General features: G+C 40.1%; 1 protein-coding gene across 5 annotated transcripts in view; it reads left to right on the plus strand.

Annotated features, from left to right (window-relative positions):
* The window catches only part of CEP89 (centrosomal protein 89), a 45,388-nt gene extending 34,747 nt beyond the window's left edge, over positions 1–10,641 (plus strand). For 4 of the 5 annotated variants that reach the window (XM_042027708.1, XM_042027712.1, XM_042027706.1 and 1 more), the window contains 2 exons: positions 1,719–1,888; positions 8,905–10,641. In XM_042027708.1, coding sequence (XP_041883642.1) covers positions 1,719–1,888; positions 8,905–9,142 — 408 coding nt within the window. In that variant the 3' untranslated portion in view covers positions 9,143–10,641. Of the gene's footprint in view, positions 1–1,718; positions 1,889–8,904 lie in introns of those variants that run through there. The other variant, XM_042027713.1, reaches the window with a different exon arrangement.
* The last annotated feature ends 2,610 nt before the right edge of the window (positions 10,642–13,251 follow it).

Consider the following 13,251-nt stretch of genomic DNA (forward strand, 5'->3'; position numbering starts at 1 on the left):
GGCTGGGTTTAGCTGTGTGACAGTCCATGGCTGGGTTTAGCCGTGTGACAGTCCGTGGCTGGGTTTAGCTGTGTGACAGTCCATGGCTGGGTTTAGCTGCCTGCGGCTCTGGGACAGTTCTCCCCCAGTGACCCAGGGTCCGTGCCGCAGCGTTGGGAAAAGGGGAGAGGGCAGGGGCCCTGGCAGGGCCCGGAGGCTCCGAGACCCCCCCCCCCCACCCTCTGGCAGGCGAGCTGGAACGAAAGGCAATTCCCGCCTTTCCGTGCGGTTTAAATATGTAAATTGTGAGAAGCGTCATTAGTCTAAAAGACTGTCCATCAACTCAGGTTCAATTCACTACAACCTGACAAATGCTGGAGCTTCTACTGACAGAAGGGAAAGTTCAGCTGTTTCCTTATACTCTGCACTTCTTCTAGGCTGGCTCTGACCAACCTTCTGTTCAGAAGGAACTTGTTTGCCTTTAGCCTTCCATAGCATTACTCTGCATTTTGAAGACTTCTCTGGGAATCTATAAAGTTGAGTGATGTGACTGGTTAACTTGCAGGCTTATTCTATTAGAACTGTCAGGGAAAAATTAGGATAAAAACCCTATGTAAGTCAACCTTAAGTATTGAATCACTAATATTCTAGGTAAATATTATTATCTATTATTATCCTATTACTTCTAGAAAATTAAACTCCACAATGCCACATTTTGCAAGAGCCAGAAAGGAAACAGTTTGTGGAAAGGATTATATAGCCTTATTTACAGCACGTCTAAAAATGCTTTTTTAAAAATTCCTCCAAAAGGCAAACTCAAATCTTTCTCCCCCGTTTCAGATTAAGATTAAACCTTAGTGATTAGCACCTGAGATAAAACGTTGTATTAGCAACACATAAATAGCAGTATTTTCAAAGCTTCACTAAATTAGTTTACGGTTTTATTAAAGGCAGTGTTTCCATCCCAAAACTCTGTTCTATAGCCTGTAGGAAACATCATACTCTGCAGAGAAAATAACAGTTTTAGCCTTCTGTTTGTAATCATGAGACTAAAAGTTAATATTGGATTTTGGTATTGTCAAGAGCAGCAGCATCTAGAAATGTGTAACAATACACAAACAATATTTTTCAGTTTCTTGTGTGCTTATGCAATTTAATGGGGATGTTATGTCAGAAAGCAAAGTTACTTTGTACAAAAATTATTTCTTATTTTTGAGATGAGACCAATCATTAGTTATCATTTAGTTGTTAGAGCCAGTGATCAAAAAATCACTTGTGCTTCACTGAACAGAAGGACTGTTATGTGAAGCAACAAGCAAAGCTATTCTTTTCTTCCTCTTAGTATTAAGATTAAACAACTAACAAAACAGAAACACTTTTTCTTGGTATGTACTGATAAGTAGTGTTCAGCAAGTGGTAAGCTGTAAAATGTAGCTTTGCATCTTGGAAAACAAACCTTTTTTTGCAGGTAATTCTGTTCACTATAAAACAAACATACAGTATGGTATTCATTTTACACACTAGTTTTATATGCAGAACAAAATGAAGTGTAATACCTTCCAATTAACAAATAGGTTAAAAAATCCCATAATGCAACCTACCTGACATAATTAAGCAAGGCAGCATTGATGTAAAGATTAAACTGAAAATCAGTGTCTCTAGCTGTTTCTTTTGTTGGTAATGATTTGTCCTTATTTCTCCGATAATCCCATTTTTTTCTATTAACTTAATCCTTATAGGTATATAAAAAGAAAGCAGCTGGGAAGCTTGGAGATATCAGTCTTAAGATGACTGAGCAGGAGAAAGAATTTTCCAGGAAGACTGCTCAGTATGAGCAAGAAAAGAAGCACCTGCAGCATCTGCTGCAGGACAAACAGGAAACCCTCAATGAAGTACTGGAGCAGAACAGGTGAGTGGGGCACAGCCGGGAGCAATCCAAGTAGGTCCGACAGGTAAAGGGACAAGGGAAAGCACCTGCACACAGCCACCAGCGCTCACTTTCCAGCGGAGTCTTCACGTGGTATGTTCCAGGTCGCTTTTCTCACTCATTTTAGCAATACTGAAAATGCTGAAACCCTGCTCGTAATTCCCAGCTTCAGGAAACATCTTTTGAGGGAGGAATTTCTTCTAGATGGCTACTGCTGTTTTTAAGACTTCTTTAGAAGGCTATCAGTCTGAGAGAATCTTGGATAATTTGAAAGGATTCTATAAATCAAGATATATGTTAATTTATGTAATAGCACCTTCTGCTAAAGGCTGAACACTTTCCCATTCACACCCCTGAACAGTTTTCAGAATAGTAGGGTATTAAGGGAATCTAATGAGAAAGATCTGTTCTGTTTTGAATCTATCTTACTGACCTATTAATAAGTGACTTAGATTGGCTATATGCAAAATGAAGAGAAGAAATTATAATTTAACAGATTTATAGAAGATTATGACTGCAGTGTTGAAATATCCTTTGAATATAGAGTCCTTTAAGGCTATTTTTCCCCTCTGATAGTGGAAAGCTTCATAGCACATTCACATTATCAGCATAAAGGAAAAACTGTTTTACAACTGAAAAAAAGTAATAAAGCAGTCATTTCTCAAGTCATCACTGCCATTGTGAAATAATAGATTTAAATAGATTTTAACAGACAATAGAAAAAAAAAGGCTTGGTATCATCTACCTTTATATCAGCACAGTTCCTCTCAGTTACTTTATACAGTGCAATTAAACAGGTGTAAGTAGCAGAGTTGTACAATGAACACTCCATTAATCTCTGAAATTTACATTAAAAACCAGATTGAACGGATCCACATTTCTCTGGAAATAGTTATCTAGGATTTTTAACTAATTAAGTGCCTTTCATATCTCTAGGCTCATGTTACAATTTTTTACTGTAGAGAACAGCAATTAAATAAAGAGGGTTTTTTTTCAACATAGGATAGAGCATAGTTTGAAGCCCCAAAATATGGATCGTTCAAAATTCACCCTTATAGCCCCAAAGCAGGCAAATTAGATGGTGTAACACAGATGTGTAAAATAATTAATTACACTTTCCATACAGTATACTAAACCACTTTTACCTTTTCAGTCTAAATTAAGTCATTTTTTCTTCAGTAAACACACACAATTAATACTTGCAGCTGACTTTTAAGAAACAAGGTCTGCACCTGGAACTACACCACTGTAGTCCATTTAACTGTATGATGATGAAGAAAAGTGGTTTATGGAAACAAGCCCAAGATGAACCCCAGCAAGATATGTCTTTCATTTCTCTAGACTCCAGCATTAGTGAACAGTGTGACGGGTGACTGCTTTTTTCTGGTAGTAGTTGAATCTTAACAGTGATTATTAGAGTATAATATAATGAACACAACTCTAAAAATAAAAAAGAATTTTTAGAGTCATCTTTCAAGTGGTATTTTGGTTAACCTCATGATTCACTATTTTCCTTTGATTACTATCTAAAAAAAACGTAGATTAAAAAAAAAACGTTACTGGTAAGTCAGCTGAGTTCTACACCTATATAAGAAATAATAAATTTTTATGCTTGTGAAACAAAATCAGTAAAACCAACTAACACCATGGCTGATACTGTTCATATGAGCTAGTTTCTTCATATTCCATTATTCTTCTCAAGTACTGCAATATAAAGTAGTTTCCCAAGGTAATCCAAATATGCATCTACTCTTTTATGCCTATCAGGCAGAAATTAAACATGTATTTTGGTCAGCTTTGTATATTTCTGATTTTACAAGGCTAATTATTTTCTCTCTCCCTTCCCTCCACACAGTCACAGGAGTAAGGAAGGGAAAATTATTTGTAGTTGAGATGTTGCTCATCATCTGTAGCTTGGCAACCAAAGTTGCTAGTGCTAGGAAAGTACCAAACATTTAGATTTATTGTGACTAGCTGTGTTTACAGAGCAGAATTTTAGTCCAGAATACTGTCTAGCTGATAATGTTTCTGTGCAAAACGCCTACATAGACATTAAGATAAGTGCATACAATAAATATTTATTCTCTAATTTCTAACTTATTCTCTAATTTTACTGTTAGGTAATGGAAATCAAAGTAGCATGCCACATTTTAAGCAGAAAAGCCAGTTTACTTTAAAATCTAGCTGAAGGTATGGTGAATCACTGTAAGCAGGTGAAGACAGAAAACTCTTTCATATAATTTATTTTGCTCTTGCATTGTTTAACAATATGGAGTTAGGAGATGGGGCAAGTCTGACTTAGCTGCCACCATAAAATTCTTTATCATAAAAGCATACTGTACCTATTGTCGCTGGTAAGTTTTCTTGTAAAGCAAAGGAAGGTCCCAATTCAGATCTGCAAATAGCACCATTCTTTCAGTGAGACCCTGCACAGAAATAAGCAGCCCCACCTTATTAATCTGGACAGGAGTGCAGCACACCTGAGTGGTGGCAGGTCACAGCACATTGCACAGCCCCTTGTGTGCCCAGAGGCAGAGTTGCTGCAGTCACAGCATGGTCAAAAGTAATGCATGTGTAGGCAAAGTAGCAATATTCATGTGCTGTTTCTCTGATCATTCTATTTTTAACAAGTCGACATCCAAACTAGCATGGGCTTTCATCAAACATAACAGAGATGACTTGCCTTTGAAATTTTCTCCCCTCCTGCATTCTTTCACCTCAGGACTAAAACCAGGAGTTCCAGTACTTACCCATTGCATCCAAGGGATGAGAATTTTTCTACTTGGTTTTCAAAAAGAAACACAGATGTAGTTGTACTTTTGATACATAAAAAAACTTTTAAAGATATGCAGAATTCCCTTCCTGGAAGCTGCTCTGTAGAGCTGTAGTGGGTTTGGTTTGTAACCGAGCAGAAACACCAATTTAGTGTAGTGGTTTGGTCCAAGATACTCATCACTGTTTACCTTCTGTGAGATAAGAATTAGGAGGAACGCAAAGCAGGCATCAAACTTGAAAGAATATAAAGAAGCTTATTAACAGACCTAAAAGAAGAAAAAAAAAAAAATCATACCACACTTCAGAACACTTCTCCTCCCCCCCCCATGCCTTCATGAATTTACAACGGGTACTCTGATGCATCATAGCTTTACAACAGAATTTCAGCTTAAAGCATCTCCTCTTTCTCTTTCCTCAGGTTTTCAGCTCTTCACAGCACTAAAAGGGTTACTCTCACCCAGGCCTTGCAGCTGGAATGTCGATTATCGCTGTTGGTCACACGTTCTTTTGCCAGACAGCAGGGCAGCTTCAGCTGAATCTTGGCCGCACTGGAGAGGGGGAGCCGGGCCGCTCCGGCTGCCCACAGCAGGGATGGGGGGGAAGGGGGGGGTTCCGCAGGTGGAACGGGGCCCATCAGCTCCAGGGTGGCCATGGCCCGGCCCGGCCTGGCCCGAGCAGGGCCTGGGCCGGGCCCGCCAGCCCCCACACGGGGCCCAAAGCGTCCCAGCACCGGAAACAAGACCGGCCTCTGCCCCCAGGGTTTGTCTATTCTTAAGTGTGGATCACAGAGGTGGTCACAACTTTAAGTGGCTTAAAAAATTGTCCATATTCAACCTGGCCAGCTGATAGGTTCTGTCAGGTCAGGTCACAGAGGAAGCTGTCAGCACCCCTTAGCAAGAACATCACTTCCGGGACTATGCTTGCTAACTCATGACAAGAGCCTTTTCAGTAATTACAGCTTTTGCTAGACAATATTGCAAATTCACAGCAACCTTTCACCTAAAGCAACTGATAAGAAAGCAGTAGCATTTTGTTCTTCAGGCAGCTGATAGTGACATCTTTAATACTAGTCACTGAGTAACCTTAAGAGAGATCAGTATCACATACCTTTCCTTAAGGAAGAGGTTTGAGATAATAAAAGAAGTTCATGATGGGATCCTAGGGTTAAAAAACAGGTTCATAAATGTTTCCAGTAATTGGACAGGACATTTGCCTTTATGACTTTTCTAGGTCAAAGTTTATTTCATAAGACTTCTGCAAAGAAACAGTACTTCAAGGTAGTTACAGCTGCTTTGCTTTGGATGCAGAAGGCAGGTTTGAAAGTGCATTAAACTGTCCTTAGAAGAAGGTCAACAGCAGAAAAGCTTTGCAGTTGTGCATAGGCAAGGGGGAGGAGCTGTCTTACCTGTGAGGTGACATATGAAATTATAACCATAATAAAAACTGTTAATCTTTGTGATAAGGAATATTTAAATAAACTGTTACAGGATAGATGAAAATAAATTCTTGAGCCAGCCCAAATAAGATTCTGAGATTAAGGCTGAATTAATTTAGTTCAATGAGGGCAGAAAACTGTCTTTTGTAAAGAAGAATCTGCTTTCAGAACCTACTTCTGGTAATTTTTTCATCAGACATCAGTGGACATTGGCATTTTGCTTACTCTCAACAAGATATAAAATCTTACATTTTGGCTAGGTTACGGGTTGAATGAAATTTTTATTTTTACTTATTTAAATAATAACAGCCTACATTAAGAAGAAATAAACTTAATGCCTTTTGACTAAAGACACCCAGAAACAGCTCATGTATCTAAACAGAGCATGTATCTCGTTTTAAATGCCAAGTGGAAAAGACTTTTGTTTTAAGAGGCGAACCAGCTGTAGAGGCAAGGAAATTTTGGTGTTGATAAGAACGTACAGACCATCAGCAGCTGTATTAACCAAGCTGCTCTGTAATCCAAATTCCTTAAGGGAAGGGAGGTTGTGACTAGCAAGAATTAAGACACCCTCTCCCCAACCCATTCTGCTGAATGCATTTTTAAATTTCCATCAGGTCAGAATTTTCAAACAAAATCCCCTTGTGTAACTACACTTGGGATGCAACTGCTTCTTCTCAGATGCCCACCTGCAGAACAGCTGAACTATGAAGCAGTACATTGTGCCACACTGAAAAGCCTTACCTGTGACTGCAGTGTGCTGTGTGCAGCAGGGGCTCTGACTGCTCATTCCAAAGCCAAGTCAGTTAGCACTCTGGCTCTTCATGTCTCAGCTCTGTTTAAAAATTAGTCCTCCAAGAAGAGTATAGATAAACTGCTACTTCTAAAGGTATCTGTTTTCTTTCTACTGAAGTAATTTTAAGCATGAGGACACTTTTAAACTAACCTCTTTGAACTAATTTTTTTCTAAAATCAATGCAGTTGCCATTAAACTGAACACATGGACTGAAAATGGCAATCCTATTTGTCAGGCATGCTGACAGCATTAATGTATAATTCAGAACTTGGTGATCTTTAGTTTCATAATCTTACTTCAAATTTTCTATGCCTTAGGCCCATGAAAGCATTAACAATGAAACAACCGTAAAAAACCAAAGAAGTCTCAATTTCAGAAATTAGCAGATGAAATAAACCCTGGGTAATGATCTGTACTACAATAATGATAAACCAGATTAAGCTCTTGTGTATTAATTGTCAAACATAAGAGTGCTGTGCACTGCCTGAAGACTCCAATTAAAGACAAGGGACAACAGAGAACAGGACTGTGTCCCTATCAAGATACACAAGTTCACTTAAAAACAAGATGCTGAAAATGTTCCAAGATCACAATACAGAGGGCCAAGATCAACCAATGAGTGAAACTGAGGACTGCCAGTTGAGGGTGTTCAGTCATGTGGTGCATATGCCTCAAATCTCCCCCAAATGTAGGCTGAAGATAATGGTAAATGCCATTGTGTAAAAGCATTTTGAAGCATATTCTGGGCACTGGTAGTATTAGTCAGTCTTGGAAAAATATACTTTCTGAGAACAAAGTCATCTACAGTTTTGGTGTTTCAAAAATGAAAGATTGCTTCTCAATGGCTTTTTAGTGACTTGGCAGAAAGGGAAAGGTCCAACCCATTACCTGTGGCTTCTCACGTTCTTGGGCAAAGTCTTGAACTGTTAGCCAATTGTACTGCTTTCACCTGCCACCTTTTGCTTTAATTCCATTCTCAATGGTTACTGATCTTCTCCACCACCAAAAGTTCATTCCAAGCAGTATGTACAAGAATAATCTTAAGCCCTTCTGCATAAGGTTATTTTATCTTCCATCTATATATCCAGTCATAAGGTGAAACACAAGGTGGGCTGGTACTATGTCTGGGCCACTTTTCATCACTTCATTCTCAATGTTATCGATCACTAAGGATTCTGTAAGATGTACTGATTCTGTATTTTCTAGTGTACACCTTTTGCCCTCAATGTAGACATGTAAATGACAGCATTTACTCTCAACTCATTTATGTTCTGCATTGACTTGTTTCTCGATTTTAGAGCCTGGTATTGGGGACAATTTGTATAGAAGGCCAGTTCTATTCAGTGCTTCAGAAAGTGCCCTCGAGGGGACTGTATTAGTCTATAGTATTAAAATGTGTGCTCATTTTCCATGCAACAGCTATGCTTTCCACATCAATTGATCTTCATTTCTTTATTATTTTGTATTTTGACATACACTAGGAGTCAAAGGAAACCCAAGTTCTTGGGCTTTGTCTACCTTCTAAGTTTATAGCACTTTTGTTTGGTTCCCACAAGGATGCATTAGCTGAGCACAGAGTCTGACACTCTGATCAGACCCTTTGGGCCTTGGAGTGGAGAGCACAGTGCTCTGGGCAGAAGGGGCAGTGTTATGTGGGAAGCAGAGCTGTGGTCACGAGGGAGCCCAAGTCAGTGGAGAGTGGTAGTCATGGTATTTGGGTCTCACATGTACTGCTCTATGTGCAGACTTAATCCAGCTTGTTACATGGGTTCAATAATGGGTAATTTTACATGGGTAATTTTCTGGTCATATCCTATTTAGCATTACATTTAATGAGCTTTTTCAAAAGCAAAGTAGGAATGAATTTCAATCAGATAATTTCAAGCACTTAAATACCGGCCATTTCTAATTTGCTTATCCTTATCCACATACTGTTATTCTGTACTGCTGAAATATTGTTAAAATTAGGATTTCTCTTCATTTTTTTCCTAGGAAAACAGAAGGGGAACTTGAAATCATGTTGGGATCCACAGCCAAAGGAAACAGGAGAATGAGAGAACTCTTACATAAATCCCTGAGGAAGAGCAACATGTGGAGTGCTGTCACAGTTCATGAAGCACACTTAGATGAAAGCTCTCAGAAGGATCTAGTTTATGGACATGATTTTAGCTACTGCGATGTGAAAACTTCATCCCCTACTAAAAATGAAATTCAGCAAGAATCTCAGTGATAAGAACCTGCATCTCATCCAAGAAAGAGAACTTGGTGCCTGAATTTGACTTTTTCAGCAACACAAGATGTAATGGAATGTTTACTCTCTTCAATACAATTACGGTATTTTTAAGGTCATCAAAATGACAACAACATATGCTCTACTTGTACTATGAATAGTGTAAATCTAGCCCAAAATATTACTTTGGTATTTGAAGAAAGGGCTATTCCTCCTTAAGACAAAATGTGATACAGCTTTAAGTTAACAAGTAACTAGTTAACAGGATAAGCAGCTGGTAAGCATGGTGTTTAGCCCAGACACATGCCTTGTCACAAAACAAGTGAACAGCGAGATAGTGCTTATTAAAATTAAAAGGACAAATTTCACTAAATTCTCCCTGGAACACCAAATGGAGTATGATCCAAGCTGAAAAAAATTGTGTGGCTTGTACTTTTTCTCATCATGAAGCATCTTGACTTCCTAAGATGCAAGGATGTCCTTTATACTAGATCGTGTGCCAAAAAATCTTGTCATCTCAAGGACAGAGAAAAACTTGACTGTGAAGCAGACAAGACTGAAGCATCCTCATGACAACTGCTGGTGCCTGAATGCACAACTGTCCACCATGTAGATTTACAGGAACCCTGTAGGTGTTGGGAAGCTCCTACCATGGTTTTGCCAAGGGGATGAGCTGCCAGCACAGGATGCAGTTCTCCTCCAGATTGTTTTGTTCATCCTGCTTCAGATTCAGTGGCTTCAAAAGCCACTTCTTTCCAAAGTATTCTCTGAAGCAATGCTTATTGTTTATGTCTTTAGATTATTGACATGTATTTGTCTTAGCTTTCAGAATTGTTGATTTTTCACAATATTGCACATCAGCTTTGTTACTACAAATTAATTACTATTATGTGACTTTATTTTGGATTTACATATAACTTGCTGGATCAGCTTTTTGGTTTTGTTTCATTTTCACAACAAAATGTAAATGGTACCAGAAAACTGTAACAATACAAAAACCCTGTAACTATTATAGTTGTGTAGTGTTATAAACATGTATTATAGTATTGGCTTCTCGCAAAGTATAAAGGTAGATATTATATAATGTTAGAAATGCTTTTTGCTGTGTGGATGTAGTTTTCTCTCGTTTTAGCAAGAATGTTAGCAAGTGTGAGCAAGTAAGAGAACCTCCAAGCGAGCAGAGGATGAGGCCCGAGAAGCTGCTGATCAACACTTTGTCCGGGGAACAAAAGGGCCCAAAGGCTGCTCTGCCCGGAGAACGGGCGGCCAGGAGGGTCCGAGAGCCGCTATCACCGCTCTGCCCGGGGGGCAAAGAGGCCAAAGCTGCAATCAGCCCTGACTGTCTGGAGAATTAAGAGATCCACCCTACCATCGACTCTTACCTAGCGGGCCCAACCCCAAGAATCAAATAAAACCACAAGGCCGAAGACTACACATGCTCTAAAAAGGCGGAACCAAGGAGTGGCCATGCAGAACAGCTCCGGGAAAAGTTTGAATATTAATAGAGAACAGAGAGTAAAAATGGTATAAAAAGGACTCACCTCGGGCATCAGGTGTGCTCTTGGCAGAGCGCCAAGGCACCCGGCCGTTATCCCTTTGCTTTATTTTATGTGTCTCTTATTGTCTGTATATTAAACTCTTTAAATTCTCACAGGAGAGTGAACCTCGTTTTTCACAGTAGTACTAGAAATAATGAAGAATTTCATTGGCTTTGATCAAAGTTAACAAAAAGAGCAGAAAACCAAGTTAAAATACCAAAAGAATTACATCTTGTTTGTGTCTAGAAAGGTTCCTGCAGCAATTTCCTTCAGGGTAAGGCCATGACTCAGCAGAATGGCTTTATTCAGGAGAGGGTGGGGACAGCACTTCCCGTCACACCATGATGTTCACGGACAGATAGATGTACAACTTTCAAAGCCAGGTTCTGCAGTACAGTGCAAAGTTAAAGAATCTACAGACTTTCAAAGCACTGGCAGAATCTCAGTGTACTCAGATACTACCCTGATTATAGGAAACCACCAAAGTAGCTAAGTCATATATATGCAAGCAGGATTTTAAGATGTGCTTTAATTACTTGCCTTTAATAGGAATAGAACAAGTGCAACAACCTTACCAGCTCATCAAGATACAACTTCAGCATGCCAGAGTCATTAACGACACTGATTAACAGAGCTAGTCTCTTAACAGCACACTATCATTTGGTCCACGCCCAGAGACTTAACAAGAGCTACGCCTTTGAATCCTTTCGAAGCCTCTCCTGGCTTTTTCAACTTGATTATTTTAGGACTCTATGCCTCAACATAACAACCAGAAACTATTTTTAAACACAATCTTAAATAACTTCATTAATAAGTGAAATTGGCATGGGGTTGGGCTATTGCTAAACCAGTCCTGTCTCCTCTCTTCCTTGAATTTGACCAAAAAAAAAAACAAACCTGATTTGAAATGTCAGGTCTGAAATACCTCTTAAATATTAAGAGGTAAGTTACATACATACATACACACTCCTCTTGTTTCCACACAAGCCTCAATCTGCAGGTGTGCAGACCCTGGAAGAGCATCGAACATGACTGTACCCACAGCTTTTTATGTTTTTGAAGGCAGGTTTAGAAAATGAAGCCTCTCATGTCATATTTTTTAATATAAGCATCTCTGAATATGCACATACAATCTCAGAACTGATTTAATATTTACAATATTCTCATCTGGTTTTAATTGTCCTTTTGAGTATGTTTTAAAAGAGTTTGTAAAAATAAGCAGTTTCACAAGGAAAAACTACTGTATTGGTAATTCCTCAGAAACATAAGCAATATTTTCAAAACTCTCAATATTGGCCTAACTGTTCTTCCACTGAAGTGATCTGGCAATGTCTTAGAATTGTAGTTATGCCACACCTGCTGCACATTTTCACAGCTCTTGTTTTAGAGTAAGTTTTAATACATGGTTCAAAGGGCAGCACCTTGACAGTGACACTCTTAAGACTTCGTTCAGAAATGTTACACTTGCTTTGTCATTTGCTTATCATTAAAATATGGTGTTAAACTTTATATGAGCTAACATTTAATCAAATCCATGGGTGATTCTCCATATTCAGTTTCCTGTTGGGGTTTTAGGAGTTCTCCTAGTTTTTTTTCTGTTAAAGGAATTTTCCCCCCATACTGTTGCTAGGAGGACAGTTGCTGGGTATTTAACGAAAACAAAGAGCTACCCCACTGGGGGTAGGGTGCACCTGGCTACTCTTTTGTTTCACCTGGGTGTGGTGGGCAGTTCGGTCCCCGAACTCCGGAGAGGGAAGCTGTTTTTTCGTCGGCTGTTTTTTTTCCTTCTGTGGAGAAAAGACCCCAGGATCCCAAGCCCACCTTCCCTGCCCCACTCGGAGCCACGCTGTGGCTGCCCTGCCCCGCTGCTGCTTCGAGCCTTCGCTGTGCTGTAGCCGTGCTCGCCCTGCCTGCCCAGACCTCCGGGGGGGTTCTCCGTTTGGATACACCTCATCTGCCATCCGGGATTTGTGCTTGTCCCTGCCGTTCCAGCCTGCCATTCCCGAGGGTCCGGCCGGACACCGGGATCGGCTGCCCAGGGGTTTGTGAAGCCTTTATCCCATCCCTTCCCGGGATCCCAGGCCCCCAGTGCCGCGTGCTCCCCGAGCTCGCTCCGGAGCGCCCCCTGCAGCCGCGGGGGAACCATCGCACCTGCCCTGCTCACCGGGAGCCGCCAGCGCCCCTGCCGGCTGCGAGCGGAACTGCACCCGAGGGGAAAGGGCCCGGCAGCCGAGAAGGCTGGCACTGGGTTTGTGATTGTTTGCTGTTACTGCCAGAGTTATTGCTGTTTGTTTGACTGGTTATACACATATAGATATATAACAGTAAAGAACTGTTATTCCTATTTCCCACATCTTTGCCCAAAAGCCCCTTGATTTCAAAATTATAATAACTTAGAGGGAAGGGGGTTGCATCTGCCATTCCAAGGGAGGCTTCTACCTTCCTTAGAAGACACCTGTCTTTCAAACCAAGACATTTCCACAGGAAAAACTGAGAAAAAAACTATGTCCCATGGATGAAAAAGTCCTTTTGTGGCTCAGGAACACTTTTTTGGCATAACAAATAATCCTG

This window comes from Corvus kubaryi, unplaced genomic scaffold, assembly GCF_017639235.1.
Source record: "Corvus kubaryi isolate FWS band 111438036 unplaced genomic scaffold, C.kubaryi_AGA036_p1.0 37300, whole genome shotgun sequence".
NCBI lineage: Eukaryota > Metazoa > Chordata > Aves > Passeriformes > Corvidae > Corvus > Corvus kubaryi.